General features: G+C 38.7%; 1 protein-coding gene across 1 annotated transcript in view; it reads right to left on the reverse strand.

Annotated features, from left to right (window-relative positions):
- Nucleotides 1-24350, reverse strand: part of HECW2 (HECT, C2 and WW domain containing E3 ubiquitin protein ligase 2) — a 232228-nt gene that overhangs the window by 125649 nt on the left and 82229 nt on the right. Inside the window, exons 2-5 of the mRNA XM_023216573.1 lie at nt 19450-19557; nt 10188-10282; nt 5309-5384; nt 440-609 (exon numbers count right to left, since the gene is read on the reverse strand). Coding sequence (XP_023072341.1) covers nt 440-609; nt 5309-5384; nt 10188-10282; nt 19450-19557 — 449 coding nt within the window. The remainder of the gene's footprint in view (nt 1-439; nt 610-5308; nt 5385-10187; nt 10283-19449; nt 19558-24350) is intronic.

Genomic DNA, 24350 nt, shown 5'->3' on the forward strand with positions numbered 1-24350 from the left:
AATGTATGCTACAACAAAATATCAAAATTTTAAATAAAAACACGATCAGTATTGCTGATTTTTCCTTTTGCCTCTGGTCCCACTAGGACTCTACAAGGCAATGTTACTGATCCTGTCCTTACTTCAAATTTTCATATTTTATTCATCATGAACTTTTTGCATTAATTGTGAGTTTTAAAAAACTGCATTAGGATCTTTATTTTAACAACTGAGTTTTTCGGAGGCTCCTTAAACTGTTCCCCTGAAGTGACAGCTTCATTTGTCTTACCTTAGACCTGGTTCTGGAGAGGTGGGAATAGCTCATTCTCATTGTATCCCATTCCCGACAGAACCCCTAGACACTTCATAAACAACCTGAGGATGCAAAATTCCCAAGGAAAGAGACAGGCTGGGCTGACTTCCTCACTGACAAGTAGGAGACCCGCAGGGATCATCTTACCTCTCGGTGCCAAATTGGATTGGTGGTGTTACTGATGATAGTAGACCGTCTCTCCTGCCCATGGTGGGCACAGGTGGGGAAACTGCTCTTCTTTCCTGGCTGAATTGACATCTTAAGATAAGGGTCAGGATTGAAGAACATCCCTTTCTTTAGCCCAACTGCCCTAAGATCTTTAAAGAAAGAGGAAGAAGGAGGGAAGGACAAAGAGAAAGCAGGAGGGAGGGAGAAAAGAAAGGAGGAAGGGAGAGAACAAGGGATAGAAGAAGGAAGGATCCATATGTCCTGATTAAAACAAGCAGCTCAAAGACAATTGTTCTTAAATAAACACACAGGAAGCTCTAAACAGAAACGACTCAGTAACACAATAGCAATATTCACACTATTATTGCTTAGATAGGTGAAGACAAATGGGTTACGGCAGTAATTTCAGCAGAGGGGTCACCTAACAGGCCGCATAAGTGAAGCCAAACCTTTAGCACCACCTCACATTCCTAAACTGACTTTTCAGTTTTTCAGCTCCCTTTTGATTCCAACATGTGCACCTTCACCACCTTTTTCCTAGGGCAATGTAATTCAACAACCAGAATCTCAGACAATGTCTTTTTTTTTTTTTTTTTTTTTTTTTTTTTGAGACGGAGTCTTGCTCCGTTGCCCACTCTGGAGTGCAGTGACGCGATCTCTGCTCACTGCAAGCTCCGCCCGCTGGGTTCATGCCATTCTCCTGCCTCAGCCTCCAGAGTAGCTGGGACTATAGGTGCCCGCCACCACACCTGGCTAATTTTTTTGTATTTTTAGTAGAGATGGGGTTTCACAGTGTTTGCCAGGATGGTCTCTATCTCCTGACCCCGTGATCCACCCACCTCGGCCTCCCAAGACAACGTCTTGAGAGAAATACTTAGTAAGCAGTTCACTGAAAAACATGTTCCTTCATGAGAGAAAAACGAATCTTCTACATATACATAGAACTAAGTTTAATGGGAGATAAAACATCAGAGCATATATCCATTTGTACCACATTTAAAATGTCATATATATTCCATAAATGTGATAAATGTTAGGGGAAATGTTTTCTGAAATGTAAGTGCTACTTGCTATTTTAAATAGCCAGTAAAGTAACTTAAACATTTGGAGAATGTCCTATAACTCACGTTAGATTCACAACTTGCTGTTTCATACTATATGCTGCTAAAAGTCCTAGCCAAAGTCCATTTAGTGAGAAGACTGTATGTTTTTCCATGGTCAGGCTAAGAGACACAAACATGTCAGGAAATAAAGCTGGCTCCACTGAGTCTTCAACATTTCTGAGAATATTGGTTTGAATAAGATAGGCCTGGGAGCAAAGTCATCTTAGAAAATGCTGGAAGATTAATCTAGGGAAGTTCTGAACACTGTAGTTCAGAGAGAAATTTTGCATATGGCCCCTGAACCTCCGTAGACCTTTGGATTACCCAGATCAGCTGGCAAACAGACCCTGGATAGTGACCCTAAATTACAGGAGGTCACCAGGGTCATCCCACACAAGCCCATTCCTGAAACACAAGGTCTTTCTTAGAAAAACAGAATTGGCCTGAAATTGCCCATAGAACCATATTCTTGAATGAGTGCTCCCAGGAGGTGGCTCACCAGTGGCCCACAAGAACTTATGGCCCAGGCACATGTGCTGAAAACACTCCAGAAATGTCTAATGACACATACCTGGCAGTAGAGGGGGAAAGTTTGATACATCTGCGAATATTTAAAAATTAAACCAAGAGCATCTTTTTCTTATTTTATTTTTTTGAGATAGAATCTTGTTCTGTCACCAGGCTGGAGTGCAGTGGCATGATCTTGGCTCACTGCAACCTCTGCCTCCCAGGTTCAGCCGATTCTCATACCTCAGCCTCCCAAGTAGCTGGGATTACAGGCACGCACCACCACACCCAGCGAATTTTTTGTATTTTTAGTAGAGACGGGGTTTCACCATGTTGGCCAGGATGGTCTTGATCTCCTGACCTCATGACCTGCCCACCTCGGCCTCCCAAAGTGCTGGGATTACAGGCGTGAGTCACTGTGCATTGAGAACGCTGCATGAAATATATAGTAAGATCTTTGATCTGAAAACCAGTAGTAGAAGGAAAAGACGGGTAAAGAACTAGATAGGCACTTCAGAGAGGCTGCCATTATCTCATTAGCCTTGCAATCCCCATTCCTGACACTTCATAAACTACGTACTCATTATTAAATGCAGAATTTGCATCTTACTGTCAATTTAATGATGCTACTTTCACTTGGTTTTCTTCAGCAGGGAACAGCTTTGAGAAGAAAAGGCAATTGCCACATTGATTTTCTTGCCTTTCTTGATTATGTTCCCCTTGAATCCAGACAGAAGAATGAAACTCTTTATGTATTAAATCTATGCCCAAAAAAGGGATTTCTTTGTAGTAAATGAAGAGTAACATAGACAGAAATGAATGCCACGAAGTCTGACAGAGTTAAATAACTCACAAAAAATATTCCTTTGAACAAAAAGCATTCCACCAGATGATTAAGTCACTGTAATAAATAACATCACTGTCAGATAAGCCTGATACAAAATTTTTCCACAATGGAACACTGTACAAATAAATCTTCCTTAATAAATACAATAAACTACCAATCATTTATAATCTGATTATTTGGTTCCCTTTATCCATCTCATTTCTGATCTTTTCTTTTTTGTCTTTTACATATGCTATTGCTCACAAATATCCACACCATGTAATAGGCCAAAGAAGGACTCAAAGTCACAAAGGTTTGACGTGTTAAATATCCTAAGTAAAGCCTTATTTGGAGCACGTTTAAAATATTAATGAAAATACATTTTTAATTTTAGCTGTAAAATTCAAGTATTTGTGCCCCTACCTATCCACATATAATCAACAGTGGAATATTTGCAGGCAGCCATTCTATACTGCTTAAATGCTCTCAGATAAATATTATCATCCACTGTCAGTATGCTATAACCAGATTAATTTTTTAGAATTAACATTATAGAATTGGTTTCAGCTCCTTGTCATTTCTGTATACTGTCTGCAAATGTCTGGCTATACGGTAAGAAATAAAACAGATGTTAGGTAGCTAGCCTCCATGTGAATAGAGGTGCGATGTTGGAAGAAATGTGTAAGGAAGAAGCATTTGGCTGTGCCTCAAAGCTTGCTTCCTACTTTTTAGGAACATGTCCTAAGATTTTTAACTCACAGATGGTCATTCTCACATAGTCAGTTAATAACATCCCATCTGGAGTCAAAACCAATAAGCGTGTGTCATGCGATACGGATCTCCTAAAAGCATAGGGTAATAATTTTAAACTAAGAAACCCATGGTTTATATCAAAGCATCATGCAGTACACCATTAAAAAAACAATTTTTACCAGTCAATTAAAAAAACAAAAACAAGAAACCCATGGTGTGGTCATACTCTAAATTTTCTGAGCTGTTTGGGTCGACAAATTGTTTCTTGCCTATCGTCAGGGATTTCAGTAGCTTCAGACCCTCAGTATCGTGAAGGTTTAAAGCACAGGTGTACAGCCAAGATGTTTTTAGGAAACAGGCAGATAAGAGGGGTAGGGAGATAGTACCACAGGCATGGTTATTTTTAGTGCCCTTCTACAAACCTAGATATTTTTTAAACCCTGATGGTTCCTAACAGAACATATTTATTGGTCAAACTAGAACCATAAGTCACTAGTTTACAGCTGCTGAGATTCACCAGATAAGCAAAGCAAAAAAGCAAGCTCATATGGGGAAAGGAGAAACATGCAAAACCAAACACAGATACTCAGAAGGCCATGGGCCAACAGTGAACTGATGTGTACACGTTAGTCATATGTGGTAATTATGCATTGTGGAAGCGTCTGTTTCAGGATCAGGTCTTTTAACGCTCACTCTCACAACATGTTTTTGTTTGTTTGCTTGTTTGTTTTTTGCAGTCAAGAAAAGTGGATCTAATTTAAATTTTGAAAGTACAACTACAGAAAAATGAAAAAAGACATTCCAGTGAAGGAGATCCATTAGACTTTATTTTCTGTGTATTGTAGCATGGTTATCTGTTTTAAAAGTCTATTTCAAATACGGATTTTCTTAGAATATTCTTGACTTTATGACTACCAATTTATTTTCTAAAATCAGTGCCTTTCAAACTTTTTCGACAGTGTCCTATGTATGAAATACATTTTACATTGCAACCTAGTACACACAAATATAGGGATGTATATTATTGTATATGAAAATTTTCAGTTTGTATAAATTGATGCTTTACCCAAAAAAATTCCCTTCAGTGGTAAACTCTGACATTATTCTTTTTTTTAAATGACTGATTTTAACTAAATCAAACTTACAAACTGGAAATGAGTCCTGTCTCATAACTTGAAAAGCAGTGCTTTACTTGTATGGTAAACATACAAGCAATTTGACAAGCCAAAAATAATTGGCTTATCCACTTTCCAATTTTTATGTGTATTCCTCCACAGATAAAGAAGTATATTGGGTTTTTTTCTCCAGTCTTCAAACTTTTCCTTTTTCTAGCTGAAGTAAGAATAAATGATTTTCAATAATCAAAACTCCTCAGTGTGGTTAGCACATGTTACATTGCAGTTTTTTTTAAAGTAACTATACATAATTATACAGACTGTCTATCGCCAGAAAACTTGGTAGAAGAAATAATTTCTGAATTTATATTAATAATTAATTTATCATGGTAAGAGATATACTTGAATTTTCAGAAGTATGACGCCCCAAAACTAGTTCACATATCATCATATCATATACGAAAGTCTGTAGAAATAAGTGACTATTCATACCTTCGAAACTGTACACTTTCAAAGTGAATGTCACGTTTAAAGACATTCTTACCTGACAATGTAAAGCTAACGAGTTTTCGAGAATGCAGGTTTCCTGAAGCACCTCCCTCCATGCCTTCTGCCCCCATCTGAAAGGAAAAAACATGCGTCTGAAGTTTCAGAGGCGTATGATGCCACTGGATCTGACTAGGAAACCATGTATGTACCCAGATGCAATGATTTTTGCATCAAACAGGTATTGTATCATGTGTCCTTTCATTTCCAAATGACACAAATGTTGAACAGAGACACAAATGCTGATTCTGGGAGGAAAGATTAAAATGTAATCTTTACCCCAAATAAAAAAGATATAAGCTTAAAAATTCTCAATAACTATGAATCAAACTAATTTATGTCCTTTTTTCCCTTTGATAAGAACATAGTTGATTTGTAGTAAATATATTACTATTACTATACTAAATGTTCTCTTTAGTTAAAAACCAAATATCAAGCTCCTTCAGAATTGTTACAAAAATGTAGAATAAATGAAACAATTGGTTTATATCAGACCTGCCTGTGTATATAGAATTATCCTCTCTCGTCAAGTATTTCTGAAAATCCACATGGAGTCCTATCTCCCTTGTAGGCTTGTGTTCTATTATGCTGCAGGTACATGGCACATGCTATTATAATTAGCAATAAGAAGAATTTGCAGTGCTATTATACTGATAACCTTTTCCTGAAAGCTTTTGAGTAAATTATACCTCACAAGAAGCCAGTAATTTATAAACCACCCAGCAAATTTAGACCTTTCTCTCAATTTATGTGCAATTAATGCACAATTTGTGGTACATTAGGAAGAAAAACCTTCATAATACTCTGCAAAAGAAGTCAACAGTACTGTAAGAGACAGAATTGAAGGCAGAATATACCCAAATGTGGGAAATAGAACCATGTTTTAATTCTGAAGTTTAGATTAAATTCTCCTGACAAAGATTCTTTCCTTGAGCAAACTTTACTCAGGCTCTTGGGAGTCCTCTGCTCAACTAGGCAGGCCTTGGGCTTTTATCTCCATCCTTATAGAGTTTAGTTTTAGCAAAATCCCTGGTAAATCAGTTTAGAATGAATCCCCACCCTCAATATGTGATCACTCTTGATATCGGATCAAACTCCTCATCTTCCACCATCCTCCATGCAATAACTGATCATTCTGGCCTGCCTTCAGCAAGAATTCTGTTAGGTCAGTTTAACAAAAATCCCCCTAAGCTCTTGGTAAATTTCCATCTGCCAATCCCTCCACTCCAACCCTGCTTCTTGGCTTCTAACCCCCACTTTCCCTTGTTATATCTGGAATTGAGCCAATTCTATAGTGAGTTCTCTTTTCCCCTAATGCAACAGTTCCTGACTAGAATTTGCTTTTACTACTTAACTACTGTCCAGGTCTGATTTTTTTTTTAAACTTTTTCTCCACTTTATATTTGCTGCACTCCCCACACTCCTATAAAAATCACATACCCCCAGGAGATAAAAATCATCACTAATCCAAGCAAAGTTGAGAAATTCCATTCAAATTTTGAAGTTTAAATTTCTACTGCCTCCGCTGTAACTCCTGTACTTTAGTCAAACTATTTTTCATGCCACTTAACTGCATCCTGATTGCTTCACATGTCCTCTGCAACACACCGGGGTCCATCCAGGTATTTGTATTTCCTTCCATCTACAAATCCAATTCCTCGATCATAGAGTTGGCTCTCAGCAAACACAGATGGTTTATTATATTGTATTGCACTCCACTGACTCAGCATTCCCAGATTAACTAGGGCAGAGGCAGCAGTACACTGGCCAGACAACAAACTGCTGTGGCCATCTCATCCTGCTTTCACCACACACTACGCTGGACTATGACTGAGACACACCCTCGGTAACCTGCCACTCCTTCTGTGCCTGGGCATAGGAAGATATCCCAGAAACTGTGGCCTCTCCACAAATGGGCCACACGCCCCAGTAAGATGTGCCACCCCTCAAAACACATCTCTGTCGGCTATGGATACTTGTGCTAAATGAGTTTAATGAGGCTGAAACAATTCATAAACTGTCTTCATTTAAAACCTACTTGAAAATTATAAGAAATTATGAGAAACAAAAGAAAATGTCCTCTAATTCTCATTTTTCAAATGTAATTCACCCTCTGGCAAAATGCTTCCTGAAACAATTCTCAAAGAATTCACAGAAAAAGTGTACTGCACAACAACTCTGGCAAAATGCTCATCTGAAATCATATCCAAATAATTCAATTTTCACCATTCATTACAATAAAGCCAGGAAAAACCAGGCATTACCATTAGATACAGGGAAATTAGGGATAATAAACACATCTGCACTCAATGTTTAGAGACTGGCTTTAAAATAAACTCACTCCATAGATTCATTCCAGGAAAACCCAGAAACAAGAATGTCAACCAAGTGTTGAAACAATACATGGTAGTGAGTAATGGCAGCCTTAATTTGTCCCTGAAGCCGAAAGATTTCCTGTTCCAAGTATCTGAGACACATATCACTGTGTATGCTGATGAATGACAATGACAACAAGATACAAATGACAGAGAAGTCACAATTTTTTTTTTATCTTCAATTCATTGCAAAAGGATATGTGAGAAAAGAAACCACATGATTAGGATAACAGCTCATTTCATTCCCTGTGGAGTTTCTCAATTACTTCTTCCAGGTCTACTCTTTGTATCTGGCCATGGTATAATTGTACTAAGTGGGATGTGTATGTATCAAGGATGTTAATCAGTCACATAACTAAATATATGTCATATACCTAGGTGACCATCATGCTATTACGGTCATACTCCTGACCCCCAAAATGAGGTGCCCATGAGGCACAGCCTTTCAATTTTGGACATAGACCAAAGTGTCCCAAGCTTGGTCAGAAATCGATTAACCACTCATTGCATTAGTCAATCTCTGAACCAAAATACACTATACTGATTGCCAGTGCTGTATCTGTGACGCTTTTAAGATGCTCTGAAACCCATTTGAAGCAAATTAATTATCTCCAAACTATCCACAGGCTTTGACAGAGCAATCTCAATGCAAAACTCAATGGAATAAGATCAGTGTTCAACAAACCGTAAACTCCCACTGCCTTCGATGATATCTGAATACTGAAATTGCTCAAGTATAACAATCTAAACCCAGAAAATGTTAAATCATGTTTGGAAGCTGTTGTCTAATTTCAGACACAATGATTTTTTTAAAGATTTTATTAAAAACAGCCCCACTCTTCTAGTTTTGTAACTTTTCTTTCTAGAATAGTAACTGAAGTCTGTTCCAGTGCTTACTATGTGACATGGCAGACTTTGTAATCAACAATTGCTATTCTCTTTGTGACCTTCAAAGTCTTATATAGTAAATGTAGGCTTTTCTTTTATGTTCTATACTATGCTTACTACAATGAAAACTCAAATATAATTCTAATGTGAGCAGAGTACTTAGATATTGAGGATTTTGCACACACTATTCCCTCTGCCTGCAATGCTCTTCCCTCCCTCTTCACCTATAAAACTTCTTCAGCTTGTCTCTCAGACACACCTTCTTAAGGTAAGCCTTCCAGGAATTTCCCGATCAGGACAAATCCTACTACATAGAACATGCTCTCTTGCCCCATTTTGCTCCCTCTCATACAACTATCATGCAAACAAATATAATATTTGATTGATGTCTCTCTTCTACACCAGACCTATGAGATCAATGACGGCGCTTTTCCTCATATTTCATCTGTAGTGATAAAATATAAATAGTGATAAATGTCTGCTAAGTACAATGCTTAGTACTTAGCAGACATTTAACGAATATTTGCTTAAATGAATAGATGAGAGGGAAAGAATGCCTGATACAGAGGTACAAGCACTATCAGAGACAGCATAGGGTGAGTCTGAACAATTTCAAAGTGCTATTTGCAAAGACTGCTTTCTGAATTTCAACCTGACTACTTGCCTATTTCCAAAAATGCAAGCATCTATAACTGTGTATATACACACACACCCACACATACAATGTTGTAAAGATTCTATGTCATGGGAGTCAGTAATTTTTTCTATGCTTTCATGACCTCATTTTTAGTAATGACTAATTACAACTGAAGTAATTTACATATCTTGGACTCTAAAAATCTCCCCAAACCACCTGAGTCCAACCACCCATATACAGTGGAGCTGTGTATTGTGAGACTGTTAGATTCTAAAATAAAATTTAAAAAAATCACAAAATTGCCATGTTGGAAATGGGCAGGTTTTCTTTCAAAAGTCCAACACCACAAGTTTCCTACAAAAGTTAATTAGCTATCTGTTTCTTCAACTGAAGGCCTGACTTCTGAAAACTTCTGAAGTTAAAGAAGTTGACTTCCATTGAGTGACCACATTTTTCCCAAAATATGAGCAGTACCTCTAGGCACTAGACCCAAACTCAGCACTAAGAAGGAACCAGCACTAAGACCTTAAGGCAACAGTGCATTTGTGACTCCCCACTTATACTCTCTGCAGCAACAGCTCCTTGAGTTGACTGGCACGTAAATCACCCACAGTTTAAATGGTTAAAATTCACATAAGATGCAATGCTACTCTTTCCTACCAACTGGTCACCCAGACTAAGTTTAAACCTTCCAAAATGGGGCACTTGCTACTTTGCTTCATGAATGGGTTTCCTGGAGAAACCCATTGACTCTACAAACGGCTGTTACAAATCAAATCCTACGTTTCCACTGATTTGAATTAGGGATTCGGGTATGTCAACCTTGTAAGCTATTTCCTTTCCTATAACAGTGCCCACACTGTTATGCGTTTCCTTTTCATTGTTCCTCATAACCCTGTCAGGGCCGCACACGCAAAAATAGAAATCAAGTCCCAGCATGGATCTCACGAGGCAGCTGGCAGCGGAGGGGCACTCACCATTACAGCCGGGTTCTTCACGGTGATGCAGGGGGTCGTGGCTCGCAGGGCCCCACTAATGCCGTGGTAATATTTAAAACAGATTTTAATCTCCGCTGCAAAGCAATTGGAGAAAACAGTAATTTAAACAGTGAAACAAGTCATTTAGGAATCAGCTGTGGAAATCCACCATCCCCCCCTCTGAGGGAATCCTACTCATGACTGAATGACCTCTTTTTCCACTCAGAGGCAACAGATTACATCAATTTCTGTTTGATATTATATGCTTCTCTGAAACTTTGTAACCTCTGGAACATATCAGAAAAATAACGCACAGAAACGTCATGTCAAAATAGAAACAGTGTAGCGATAAGAATGGGACTAGCTGGCATTTATTGAGGTGCTCCACGATGTACCACAGTGTTATGTCTCACGTTCATGTTGTGAGTGAACCCTCATAGAACCTTGGGAGGCAGAAATTCCTGTCCCCATATTACAGATGAGATGTTGAGGTTTGCTGTAGGTCAGACAGATAAGAAATGACAGAGTCAGGACTCAAACCCAAGCTGTCTGATTCCAAAGCCTTCACTCATAACCTCTATCTACATTGACTGTAGCTCCCAATGGAAATACAGGAAAAGCAGTCTACCAAAGCATGGAAGTATACTGTAGTAGATTCTCTGGTGACAGGGTCTGGAAATTTATATTATTTTAATTTTCCAAGTCATTTAAATATACCCAGTAGGCAGAGATCAAATCTACGAACAACTGATTCTATATCTCACAGCTTGTAGAAATCCACACATTTCATAAATTTTGTTCTGATACTTCCACTTTGATAGAAAGTAATACAAATGCCAATTATAGTTTTTGGAAAGTAACTACAATTCCAAAGAGCAGGAATCCAAACTGTGTTAAAGATAGACCTACAGTCACTGGAATTTCTCTGTATACAAAGCTCCTGAGTCACTGAAGTGTCACTGTGAGATGCATTTTTCCCAAGGTGTGTTCTAAATATGCAAGGATGCTGATGGGCAGGCCCTGGCGGGAGAATCCTAGGCTACGGGAAGGAGTTCCTCTCTCAGATGAGTCACCAGGACTATTAAAGTGGGGTTGCTCAACGTATTTCCCTAAGGAAGTTCATCTTCCACTGACTTTCCCAACTGCACCAAATGGCCTCCTGCAGTCTTTGGTTTTCTTATTTTAAGAGAAATATATAATAACTGAAGAAAAATCCTCTTGCAGGAATTTATATCATTACACTCTTCCTACCAATGACCAAATACTAAATCTCAAAAAAAAAAGTTGTTATGGAGTAAAAATATTGAGTCCTTCTATTATTTATGTTAATCACTATTCAATAATTCATAATTTAATAAGCATCATCAGCCAGAAGATTTTTACTACGTACCTGCCACAGCACATGGCCAGGCAGCAATGTGCCAGACAGTGCAAGGGAATCAAGGAATGGTTTCTGGTCTCGTGGGTGTTCTGTAGGGTAGCTGCTCAGATGCCAATCACAGGCATGGCAAAATACAGAAGACACACAGTAAAAAGGAAGAGCACCAGGTTGAAGAGCATAGAGACGGTGGAGATTAGAGAAGACATGGTGGAGTCAGAAAGGTGTCATGAAAAAAACAGGTCTAATGGATGAGCAAAATGGGGCTAGAGAGAGTTAGAGTAAAGAATGGGAAAAGCAGGGAGGCACAGATGAAGCATGCTGGGTTTAAGGAACGGCGAGATGACCTACGCAGGAATTCTAGCTTTACTATTACTTTGCCTCCCTGAGTACTCTTCTGCAAATGACTTTCCTGGACACTAACACAGATTATTGGTTATTTCTGAAACAGTAATAGCTGGACAGATATGAGCAAACTTTACTCTCCCACTTGCTTTTTTCCAAGACCAATAGCATGTAGTCTGCAAGAACAAAGCTAAGTAGTGTGCACAAGGACTGTCAGAGCAGAATAAAGTGTGGTAACGTGCATGGGGATTGAATTCTTTGGACATGAGCTCATTGGTATTGCACTCTTCATGCTGGGGAAGCAACGTCGGTGGCTCTGTCTACAGGCAGCACTTTATAGATCAAATCAACAGTTAGCAAGTGAGCAGGCCATTTTTTTCCACAGAGAGAAGTGCATTTTTATAAGATATCTTCCCCTAACTGTCTCAAGTTAGGATGCCATCTGCTTTTCCTAAGGTTTTAATAGTCAACTAGGTAACAGACAATGAGATAAAAAAAAATGTGACTGCTTTTTTTTTTTTTTGGAGAATGATGATAATCATGCCAACTTTACTAGCTGACCCATTTTGGGTGTTATTTTATTCTTTGCTATAACAAAAATCTCCAACCCAGATGACAAAATAGAATCCCTGAAACTAAGATCAATGTATCTTACATTGCACAAAAGCAGATTCTGTGGGCAGATCCAGTCCCCCCAAATGCTACAGAGCTGTGTGTCGCAGAAGCAAACAGCTGAGGGGATTTCCACAGATCACCCATTACAAAACCACACACACAGGCTGGTCACTAGAGAGGAAAACAGTGCTGGACAGAATGAGGAGTGGTTTGCGTGGGGATGGAAACTAGCTGGATCCTTCAGCAGGACATCAGTGAAGATTCCTGCCCCTCAAAATATCGGAATGTTCCACTCTGAGTGGGAGTTTTCATCTTCAAATGTTATTTAATGTTTCAGAACGTCACATAAGATTTTTAAAAATGGTGTAACTAAGCAACATCCCCTCTGACAAAGGGGGAGAGTATGTATTTGAATATTTTGGTTATTGGAAGAGGTAACGGAAGAATACTCAGAAGGATGGAAAAGGGAAGTTGGTGCCCAGGGTCACGGGCTTCTGTTGCAGCTACAATGTGTAACCTCTAACTGCAAGAGGAGCCTTTTTTTTTTTTTTTTGTAAAAAGCTATTTCTGAGAAATATATACAAAGGCAGGTGGAAGTAAGCACAGGCATGATGATGGAGCATCCGATTAGGGAGGACCCCAGTGATCAACAGAGTCCAGCCCTGTTTATAAGCAGGAGAGATGGAGGACATGGACCAAAGAGCAATGAAGGAGTCCATCTATTCTAGCTGCTTTCCCCACAGCCTGATGTGGCAGGCAACATCTCCCCCTGCTGGCCTCAAATTATGAAAAAAATATATAAAATATATATTTGTATATACACATATTTGTATAGAAAAATATTTTAATATTTGCATATCCTTATATGTCCAAATATATATGTAATACACACACACACACACACACACACACATATCTCCACTCCTTTGGGCTATAAAAAGAAGAGTATTTTGAATCCACTAATCAAAAGCATGTTGCGTCGGAGGGCAGTGAGCCAGGAAAAGGGAAAGGCATCCTGTATGAGCCTGTAAGGACCTGCTGTTGGCTGAGCCAGGTCCAGCCTCAGGAGGAAGACAGCAGAGGATGAGCGGCATCTCCTCTCTGAGGTCCCTTCCGAACAGCTGAAGCCAGTCATAGATCATGACAATATAAGGGCCCCTTTTGATAATCTTCAGGATATGTTTACTTATAGTGTTACCAAAATACAGTTTAGTACTCTGTATTTGAATGTTCTTAAAACAGAAAAGGTCCTCTATTTTCAAGTTTTTGACTTACTAATTTTCATAAATACAAATGAAGACGTCCCTCAGGGTAGCAGCATGCCTGCTCCCCTCTACCATGGGTTGGAGGGTGATCATTTGTGAGATGTCACTTTGGGTATATTCCAGGGCAAGTTGGGGAGGCAGAGGGGCTTTGAACAGTGTTTAGGAACTGAAACCTGTTCTCAACTAAAGGGGTCTCTGTAACTGTGTAATTCTGACACGGCATTTTAAATCAATCATTCTACCACCTGTTTAAAACAAGAATACATTTTTGGTTTGTATATAAATAAAATATTTCCAGATAGATAACTTGACACTGGTTGTAGTGGTTGCCTTCAGGGTGGGAAAACTGGCAACTGGACATGAAGCTGGGGAGACATTTAATTTCAATTTTTATACTTTTTAAACATTATACTGTTTTGCATATTACCTATTCAAAAGTAGTTTTTAGAAAAGCAATCTCAACTCAGCTGTATTAACCCTAGGTATTTATGTAAGATTATATTTCAAGCCCTCTCTGAAAAAAGGTTCCACAAGCCACTCCCTGCAAGAAATGGTTTTGCCTCAGACTAGGATCTCATCCATTATCTTAAATAGCTACACGATTCACTTAGGCAGTAGTTAACAGCCTGTTCCTATTTAGAGAGTCTGGATTTTCCCCAAGTTTCTAGAAGTTGAATATTTTGAAGCATAAAGATGGATGGAATATAAATGTCCTTCTTCCTTTAATCATTTCTATTTTACTTAAATGGTAGAATAACCTAAAAAATCAAGCTAATCATAACTTATTCTAGAACATGACTCTCACTGTTGCCCTATGTGTTTTCATTAAACTATTAATATTATGATTCTTATTCACAGCTTTACTTCTCATGCTTTTGAGGAAATTTACCCACATACCAGTGACATGCTCACTTGTCAGTTGTATGTCATTGCAAGTTGTCTTCTCTTTAACAAGGGCCAATGGAGCCTGAAATGGCCAGGCTTTCCTCTGCTAAAACTGAGAAAAACAAAAGGGACAATACAATATCCATGCAGATGTGGCAGAAACCTAACAGGACTAGAGAACTAACTGGGCTAAAGTATAAAGTATGAGGATAGGGGGATGAAAAGCATTAAATCTCCATCCAAGGGGCAAAAAGACCTTTCTGATGTTGGTGGGAGGGGACTTAGGAATGGTGCAAGTTACAGAAAGGGCTCTGATAGTAAAAACAAGAGACCGAGGTCACCCCATCTCCACCAAATAAAAAGGCACCCCTGACACATCTATTTTGGCAAGGTACCAAACTGGGCGCCACTCAGAGAAAACACTCACTCACAGTTGTCACTTGCATACTGTTTCCTAATCCTGTATACATTTTCCAGGGTTGGGATGGGTAAGTATGTGAAATCGCTATGTAATTTATACAAGTATCAGTGTTTTGTCATATTCCTCAATGATCACATAACAATTCAGTACATAGCAATGTAGGATGAAGTTTAGTACTCTAAGCTCTCTCACTGATACAAGATTTAGTGAGTACCTAAAATAAGACCTAGCACAAAGGTAGTACTCAGTGAATACTTCAGGATAGAAGGGGAGATAGATGGATGGATGGATAGAAGGAAGGAAGGAAGGAAGGAAGGAAGGAAGGAAGGAAGAACAAAAAGCAAATATGAATAAATGAATGACCATAACCCATAAAAGACTGTATAGAATGAAACAGACATTCTGGCATGCCAATACAACTTTTGAAACCTCTTAAATTTTAAAACTCACAAATGCATACTGCACAGATGACCCATTCAGGTTCTGTGAGCCTGAGCTCTCTTGAATATTTGACTGTCTTATGACAAGTAAGTGCAGATGAAGCTGACCCTCCTCTTGAATGCCCTGAGGGTCGTCTACCCACATTTACACTTGGTTTTGTACTTCAAATCCATTCAAGTAAGCCCTATAATGAAGTAAGTTTGGACTACCTGCCTCCTCTGGGGATTTATCCAGACAAACTAAAGCCATCTTAAATTCACAAATAGCCTACACAGTGTTCAAATCCAGGTTTTCCCTGGAACTTTAATAGATCAATTTTCAGAGATTTTTAAACCTTTGCTTGGACTTCTGGTGAGTTAAAGATAAACAAATTTCCTTTCTGCAGATGAAAACAAACATTTTTAAATACTTTGCATTTTCAGGATTGGAGGTAAAAATATTTTAGAAGCTGTCTAATCTCTTCTCAATTTTTAAAAAAAGTTCCATGCCGTCAGCTCCAGAGATTCAACCACCATTTCTTTGTGAGTCCCTTTAAGAATGCTCTAGTCAGACAATGGGTTTTAAAAATGACATCCAGCCAGGCACAGTGGCTCACATCTGTAATCTCAGCACTTTGGGAGGCCGAGGTGGGTGGATCACTGGAGGTCAGGAGTTTGAAACCAGCCTGGCCAACATGGTGAAACCCCATCTATACTAAAAATACAAAAATTAGCCGGGCATGGTGATGCATGCCTGTAATCCCAGCTACCTGGGAGGCTGAGGCAGGAGAATCGCTTGAACCCAGGAGGTGGAGGTTGCAGTGAGCCAAGATTGTGCCACAGCACTCCAGCCTGGGAGACACAGTAAGACTCCGTCTCAAAATAAAAACTGACATCCCAAAGACAGACTATTTCTAGGCACTATAAATATAATTACTTCCTTTATATTGCAAGGGTAGGGATAAGTGTTTTGGGAGAGTGCTTCATTCTGATTAATGAAGAAAGACTTATTCAAAGGAGAATCTTTCTAAAATTCCTATTCATTGTCCTGAACTTTAACTTACACTACATTTCTCAGTCTTTAAAAAATGCATTACTGAATACTTCCAGTTTTACAATTATGCTCCACAATACTCCCAATTTTATGTGAGAAGAATTAAGGTGGAAATGCTAAAATACGGAGAAAAGAAAGAAAAAAAAACCCAAAACTTCTCTTTTCTTCATTCCCAACTCCTAGCTTCAATGTCAAGCCCATTTCTATTAAATACTAGGGTGAGATGTAGAGAAATCAGTCAAGACACAGCTATTTAACTATCGCCTAATCAGCCAGCACATGATGAATCTCTAATACTTTGGGAGGGAGAAAGAAAATCAATCACAGCAAAGAGGATACTCTGTAAATGGGCTTTTTCTCACATAATATTCCAAATTATAGCAGCATGTGGTACTGACTTCTTCCCAGGGGTTCACATGAGCCTTGTAATATCAATCTGCACACTGCAACAGGCAATAATTACCAGCAGCCTTCAGCATTTTGGAGTGATTTTGCTGAAATCACTCTAAAGGAAGTGATTTTACCTTTTCCCCTGAAGTTCAGTTGGCAATATTTCTCAGCTAGATCAGCCTTTTAAACACCAGGATCCTTTCAAAGGAGGAATCACATTGAAAGTAAAACCAGCTATTTCCCATTCCATTTTCCCACATTCTTTTATCACTTATTTCTTCATTACTTAGATAATCGTGCCAGCTGGGGCAATGTTGGAAAGTTACGTAGACATAGGTCAGAAAAACAAATCATCCGTAATTCCACCTGCCAGAAACCATCCTCATTCACATGTTGGCAAGTTTTCTTCCAAACTGTTTCCTATATGCTGTGCTATTAGCTAGGATTCTGCTAAATGTACCTACTTCCCCTTTCCGACCTTCCTTCCTCTCTGCTTTTTGTGAGCATTTTCCCTTAAAAACGACATTTCTTTTAAGGTTTAAGAGAGAATCCAGTCAGAAAATTGGAATATGAAAAGAAGACATTCCTTATGGGACAGAAGCAGGATTACAGAAAGTTCTAGAGTGCTGATTTACTAGTAAGGATGGTGAAAGAAATTATTTCACGCCTTTAATGGCAATCCAAAGTAATAGACATTAATCTTTTAAGATAACTGTGTATTAGAGAAGTTTGATATGCTTCAATAAAGATATGCTTGCGGCAGGTTTCCATTTAATCAAATCTTTAATGTTCACGTTTAGTAAGTGCTATCTTTAAGTACTAGTACCTACACATTCTCTTTTATATTAAATCTTTTGCATATACTAATCTTAAGGCTCACTCAAAGCTCAACAACTCAGAAAAAGTTTAAAGAGCCCATTTTTTTCTACATTAAAGAAAAATGGCTAGGCACAGTGGCTCACGCGTGTAATACCAGCACTTTGGGAGGCTGAGACGGGTGGATCACCTGAGGTTGGGAGTTCAAAATCAGCCTTACCAACATGGAGAAACCCTGTCTCTACTAAAAATACAAAATTAGCTGGGCATGGTGGTGCATGCCTGTAATCCCAGCTACTCTGGAGGCTGAGGGAGGAGAATTGCTTGAACCCGGGAGGCGGAGGCTGCAATGAGCCGAGATCACGCCATTGCACTCCAGCCTGGGCAACAAGAGCGAAACTCTGTCTCAAAAAAAAAAAAAAAAAAAAACCAGAAAGAAAGAAAAATAAAATCTATAAATGTAGAAGTTAACCTGGACCAACTAGTAAATCATTTATTCCTTCTTTCTTCTATATATTCCACAAAAATGTATTGAGTATTTACTATTTTTTCAGTAAAATTGGTGACAACCATAAATAACACCATCACCCAACATAAAAAGGGACAAGATATTTTTGTGAACCAGGCACTATATATGAGCATTTGAATTTACAAATGACTATAACACTGAATTAATTAGGTAATAGTTGAGTTATCTGCAGTCAATGTCTGATTTTCTAGTAAGGTGACCTCAATGGCAGTGAGCCCCAGTCTATTTCATCAACACTTTGAAAAGCCTGGGGTCCAAACACGAAGTTACTCTGCTGCTGGCAAAAATTATAATGAGGTATTTCAAAGGCAAGTCATGTTATTAATTTAAATCTTGAATTATTCTTTCTGAAATTAATATGAATAAATATTAATTATAGATATAAAGGGTATACAAAATGTGTAAAGTACTAATTATATATCATTTATATACCATACATTCATAATGTACATGTAAAATATAAAATATACTATATATATTTACATATATATACACGTGTATGTATGTACCTGTAATATTTATTTGCATATATATGTAAATATGTATGTTTGTGTGTGTGTGTGTGTATATACATATACACACATGCACATATTACATAGTTGTCCCTTGATATCCGTGGGGGATTCATCCCAAGACCCCCATGGGATATCAAAATCCACAGATGCTCAAGTTCCTTATATAAAGTGTCAGAGTATATGCATATAACCTGTGTACATCCTCTCAAATACTTTAAATTATCTCTAGATAACTTAAAACACCTAATACAATATACAATATAAAAGTTACGCAAATAATTGTTACCCTATAATGTTTAGGGAATGATAAGAAAAAACGTCTGTGCTTGTTCAGTATAGACACAGTGACTTTTTGTTCCTGAATATTTTTGATCCACAGTTGGTTGAATCTGCAGACGTGAAATCCACGGGTATGGATGGTTAACTGTATATTGAAACATACACAGTTTTTTCAAAATATGTGAACATTCTTTACTGAGCATTTTCTAAAACAATATATTTTCCATCATGGCATAAATACGTAAATTCAAACCAAAGAATTTCAAAATAACATTCAAAAAGACTCCGTAGAACTCTGCATACTTATGCAATGTTCAATAGTAAGTTTATATTTCACACTCAGCTACTTACGTTCCATGAAATAGGGCCCAGGCTCAATTCTCCATACAATTTGCCCTTTTTGTGTTCCAGTCACACCCCTGTTTTTAGAATCCCAGAAGTTGGCTGGAGAATTCTCATCTGGAAAAACCAAAGAAGCATTTTTCAGCTTAATTATAACCTGTCTCTCCTTAGCAGGAAGATTAACATACATTCTAAAATAAATGGAAAAAAGATAAATGAGAAAATATAATGCATTTTATTCTTAATGACTACCTCCCAGCAGAGTATTACTCGAGTTTCTATGCTTGCATTTATGTGGGAGAAAGGGGGCTGGGTGGAAAGAAGATGGCATCTCTGGGCTTGGCCAAGGTAGTCAATGTTGCCAAAAGACAAAACTGCAAAGAACAAAGGTACAACTGCTACAACTTTAGCTATGAGCTGATTTATAACAAAGGGGTTGGGTGTGCTCCCATTTGTAAAACCCTTTTATAAAAAGGAAAGGAAGAGCAGATCTAGGAGAATATAACGGAATTCAAGATGGGATGAACAAAAGGAATGTTAAGCTATGAAAGTGAGTCAAGATACAGCACAGCTTTGCCAGGAACAGTGTTCAGGGAACACAAACCAATTTCATCATATCTGCCAGGACAGTCCTTTGCAAAAGACCAAAGGCATAGACCTTGAGACAAGATAAGAAAAAAAAAAGAGTCTCTATAGGCTTTCGTGTGGAAGAAGAATAGAAAGAACAGTGATCCCCCAAACAGGCCTGAAAGCAACATTTTCCAAGCTTTCTGACCTCATGGCACAAAGAAAATGGTAATATTTGTATGGCACACTAGATTCAACAGAAGCCATGCTTACAATTTAATATGACAGGCAGGGATGCTCTGGCTTCCTCAGGCTCTGCCCCCAGCACCCTGAAGACTGGGGATTCATGTTCTGTAATTTGCTCACATTACACTAGTTTGAAGGTCTGTCTTACTGGCCTAGAATAGGAAATGAAACTAGAAAACTTGAAAAGGAGACCAATGGAGTTTTATAGGCACATTAAAAAGTATATAGTGATCCTGGCTCTTAATGCCAGATGTACCTTATTCGTTTCCCCAAATCCCTTTCCAAGGAGGAAGGATCAAGGTTGCACTTTACTTTAACTGAGAGTTGGAATAAAGCAGACGGGGTGAAGTAAGAGCTACACTAAAAAAGGAGAGATGGAGAAAGTCCCAAGCCCAAAGGAATAGTCCTGAGGAGAAAAACCTGTCTTCTTTTAAGCCTGAAAGAAACAGAAAATGGGTCAAATCAAGGGGTCAGAGGGATTTCTGTCTTTTCTGTGGTTGCCCTATTAGTCTCATCATATTGAAAAGCCAAAGAACTTTGGGAGGGATAGTCCTTTCATGCATTTGAATTGAGCACTTTATAAGTCAAAGGTTCTTTATTGTGAAAGGCCAAGCAGCAGCCACTGTTCTTTGTAAGAATGGAAAGACATAACCCATTCATGGCATCATATCCTCTCCTAGACAAACAATGTAAGCAAACAACTCCATTTCATCACAGAAATGTAACCAAGACGCTGATATTTAGATGGTACTCAGGCAATCACTTAAAAATCACTGTATTTGAAAGATATCACATGGCTCCTCAGGGCAGAGATCACGCCACTGCACTCTAGCCTGGGTGACAGAGCAAGACTCTGTCTCCAAAAACAAAAAAACAAACAAACAAAAAATTCAATTTCTGTTTGGTGACTTTTTTTTTTTTTTTTTTTTTTTTTTTGAGATGGAGTTTCGTTCTGTCATCCAGGCTGGAGAGCAGTGGTGCTATCTCAGTTCACTGCAACTTCTACCTCCCGGGTTCAAACAATTCTCCTGCCTCAGCCTCCAGAGTAGCTGGGATTACAGGTGCCTGCCATCATGTCCAGCTAATTTTTTCATTTTTTGTGTTTTCAGTAGAGACAAGATTTCACCATGTTGGCCAGGCTGGTCTCGAATTCCTGACCTTGTGATCCACCTGCCTCGGCCTCCAAAAGTGCTGGGATTACAGGTGTGAGCCACCATGCCTGGCTAATATTTGTATTTTTCAAAATATAAAATAGAAAATAGAGATGGGGTTTCACCATGTTGGCCAGGCTGGTCTCGGACTCCTGACCTCAGGTGATCTGCCTGCCTCAACCTCTGAAACTGCTGGGATTACAGGCATGAGGCACCACACTCGGCCTGGTGAAATCTGTGCTATTTAAAGAAATAAAAGTTAGCTCTTTGAAGCCAAGTGGCTAAATTGTACCATGAACATTCAGGTTCACACAGAACAGAAATGTTCCATACATGACAAAAAAATGGGTCAGAAGCAGAATGAGCTGACCCTGAGCAGAAGCTGGATGGGGCTGTTTTGATTGCAGAAAACAAGTCCAAATGCCACGGCCAGTGACCATCCTTTGGCCTTCATAAGGAAGAAAAGCTGCTGCATTATTCCCTGCCAACCATGGTGCTTGTCAAGTACTATTCTGATTATTCTAAATGGAAATTTTTCTTTGATGAGATCATATTCCTGATAATTCATTATCCTTGACAGATACAAACACTTCTGCCATTGAGTGGCAGCAACCCTTAATTGCAAATATGAATCCTGAGAAATAAACAAGTTTAGGGACACAGAGTTCACATTACTGTGAAATGCCTACTACAATCTCTACAACTGCTACTGCTCCTACTGTGGCTAGCAGAGCCATGGCCAGCCTTGGCACATCATACTAAGAAATGCCTAGAATGACTCATTCCTTTTCTTTGTTCCAAGAAGATCTATTTTAATTAATCCTTTAAATTTTTTGTTCACACCTTTGTTTAGGTTGCAGTCAATTTTGGCCTAGCCTGAGAATCTTTTTAGAGTGATAGCATTTTCTCTGCTCAGATCTATTGTTCATGGATTTTTGTATACGCCAACATATTTTTTTCCTATATTCAATGAACTATTTTTTTTATCCTCATTAGTACTTGTATGAGGTGATTTGGTTTTTTACAAAACACCCCCATCCCAAAGTAAGAACAATAGCTGGCCCAGGTGCAGTGGGTCATGTCTGTCATCCCAACAGTTCACTAGGACAAGATAGGAGGACTGCTTGAGGCCAGGAGTTTGAGACCAGCCTGGGCAATATAGCAAGACCCTGTCTCTAACACTAAAAAAAATTTTTTTTTTTTTAATTAGCTGGGCATGGTGACATGCACCTGTAGTCCTAGTTACTCAGGAGGCTGAGATGGGGGTGTCCCTTGAGCCCAGGAGTTTGAGGCTGCAGTGAGCCATGATTGCACCACTGCACTCTAGCCTAGATGACAGAGCAAGACCCCATCTCAAAAAAAAAGAACAGTAACTGAATATAAATAAATATATCAAAGAAATAATTCTGAATCCCCCACATGTGTAATACAGAAGTAATTATAAATTTATTTCTTCCTTTAACCGAGTAAAGCTTCCAACAAATCATCGAATGCCACTGGTCTTTAAAACCAAGATACACTTGGCCACTTCCCTTTCTCGTTTCTCTTAACTATTCCAAATCTGTCTCTGTCCTCACATCCCGTACCTAATTTCCACCCTCATTGGAACTCTGTATGAACTCTGTGTCCCTAAACTCGTGCATTCTGTGGCATCTATAGAGGACATTAGGCCTTATCTCCCTTGATTTCTCCATCTTCCTATTACTATCTCCTCTGTATCTGTGCCTACTTCTTGCCTTTTTCTCTACTCCCCCTTACAGTGGTGCCTGCAGCCCCCTCCTCTCCACCAGTCACTTTCTCTCATCTTAATATTTAACCTTTTCCTCTAGAGGGACCTTCCACTCAGCCTAGAAACCTGCCAGCTTCCATGAGGCATACTCTCGTGCTTTTATCTTTGCTCTTTGACCATTATCTTCCTTGCCTTCTTTCCCATCCTCATTCCTATTTCCTCTCCTACGAGGATTAAAGTGTCTATTTTTCTGTTACAATATAGTCTATATTACAGGAGTATATATTCTAGATTCTTAGGTCACTTCCTAGTGGAAATATAATTACAAAGAAAGAAACATTGGAGATGTTAATACATATATACCCAAATACCTTCTAAATCTAATTTTGTTTGGTAGGGTTTATATTAAGCTTATCCCTTCATGTCTCACAACTTCTTCATTCTCTTACAAGTCTAGTTGGCTACACATTTTCTCTAAATAGAAAAGTGAAGTGTGTGTGCATGTGTGTGTGTGCACGCGTGCACACAGTCTCAAGTGGTCTTCCCACCTTGGCCTCCCAAAGCCCTGGGATTACAGATGTGAGCCACCATGCCTGAACATGATACTTATCCAAAGTGATTTCATTTATTATTATTATTTTAAATTACAACTTAAGGCTACTCCAATTAATTCTGTTACTAACACTGGAATTACTTATGTTAATTCTGCTTCTTCAAGGGAGAAACAAAGTGTTTGGACCGAGGAGATAAAAGAGTAGAAATAAAAGATTACAACACACAATCCTCTTCTACTAACTATATAACGACTCAGAGAAATTTCTCAGAACTTGTTAATGAGGTGAGAAATAGGCCCCTTTTCCTTCATTAACACATTAGTAACATTATTAAAACATAAAGGTAACATTATTTTTAGGAAGAACACCTAGGGGTCTTAAACAGAATCTGTATATAAGCAGACTTACTAACATCTGCACATTCACTGTCACAGCCTCACGGGTTACCTTCTCTTTTAGCTACCTGATCCTCGGGGCAAAGAATGCCCAACTTAATTGCTCACAATGATTGAGGGGGTGGGTGGTGCTTCTTTAAAATGCTAATTCCTGCATGGTGGCTCATGCTTATATTCCCAGCACTTTGGGAGGCTGAGGCAGGCAGATCACTTGAGGTCAGGAGTTTGAGACCAGCCTGGCCAACGTGGTGAAACACCGACTCTACTA

The sequence above is a fragment of the Piliocolobus tephrosceles genome, chromosome 11, assembly GCF_002776525.5.
Source record: "Piliocolobus tephrosceles isolate RC106 chromosome 11, ASM277652v3, whole genome shotgun sequence".
NCBI lineage: Eukaryota > Metazoa > Chordata > Mammalia > Primates > Cercopithecidae > Piliocolobus > Piliocolobus tephrosceles.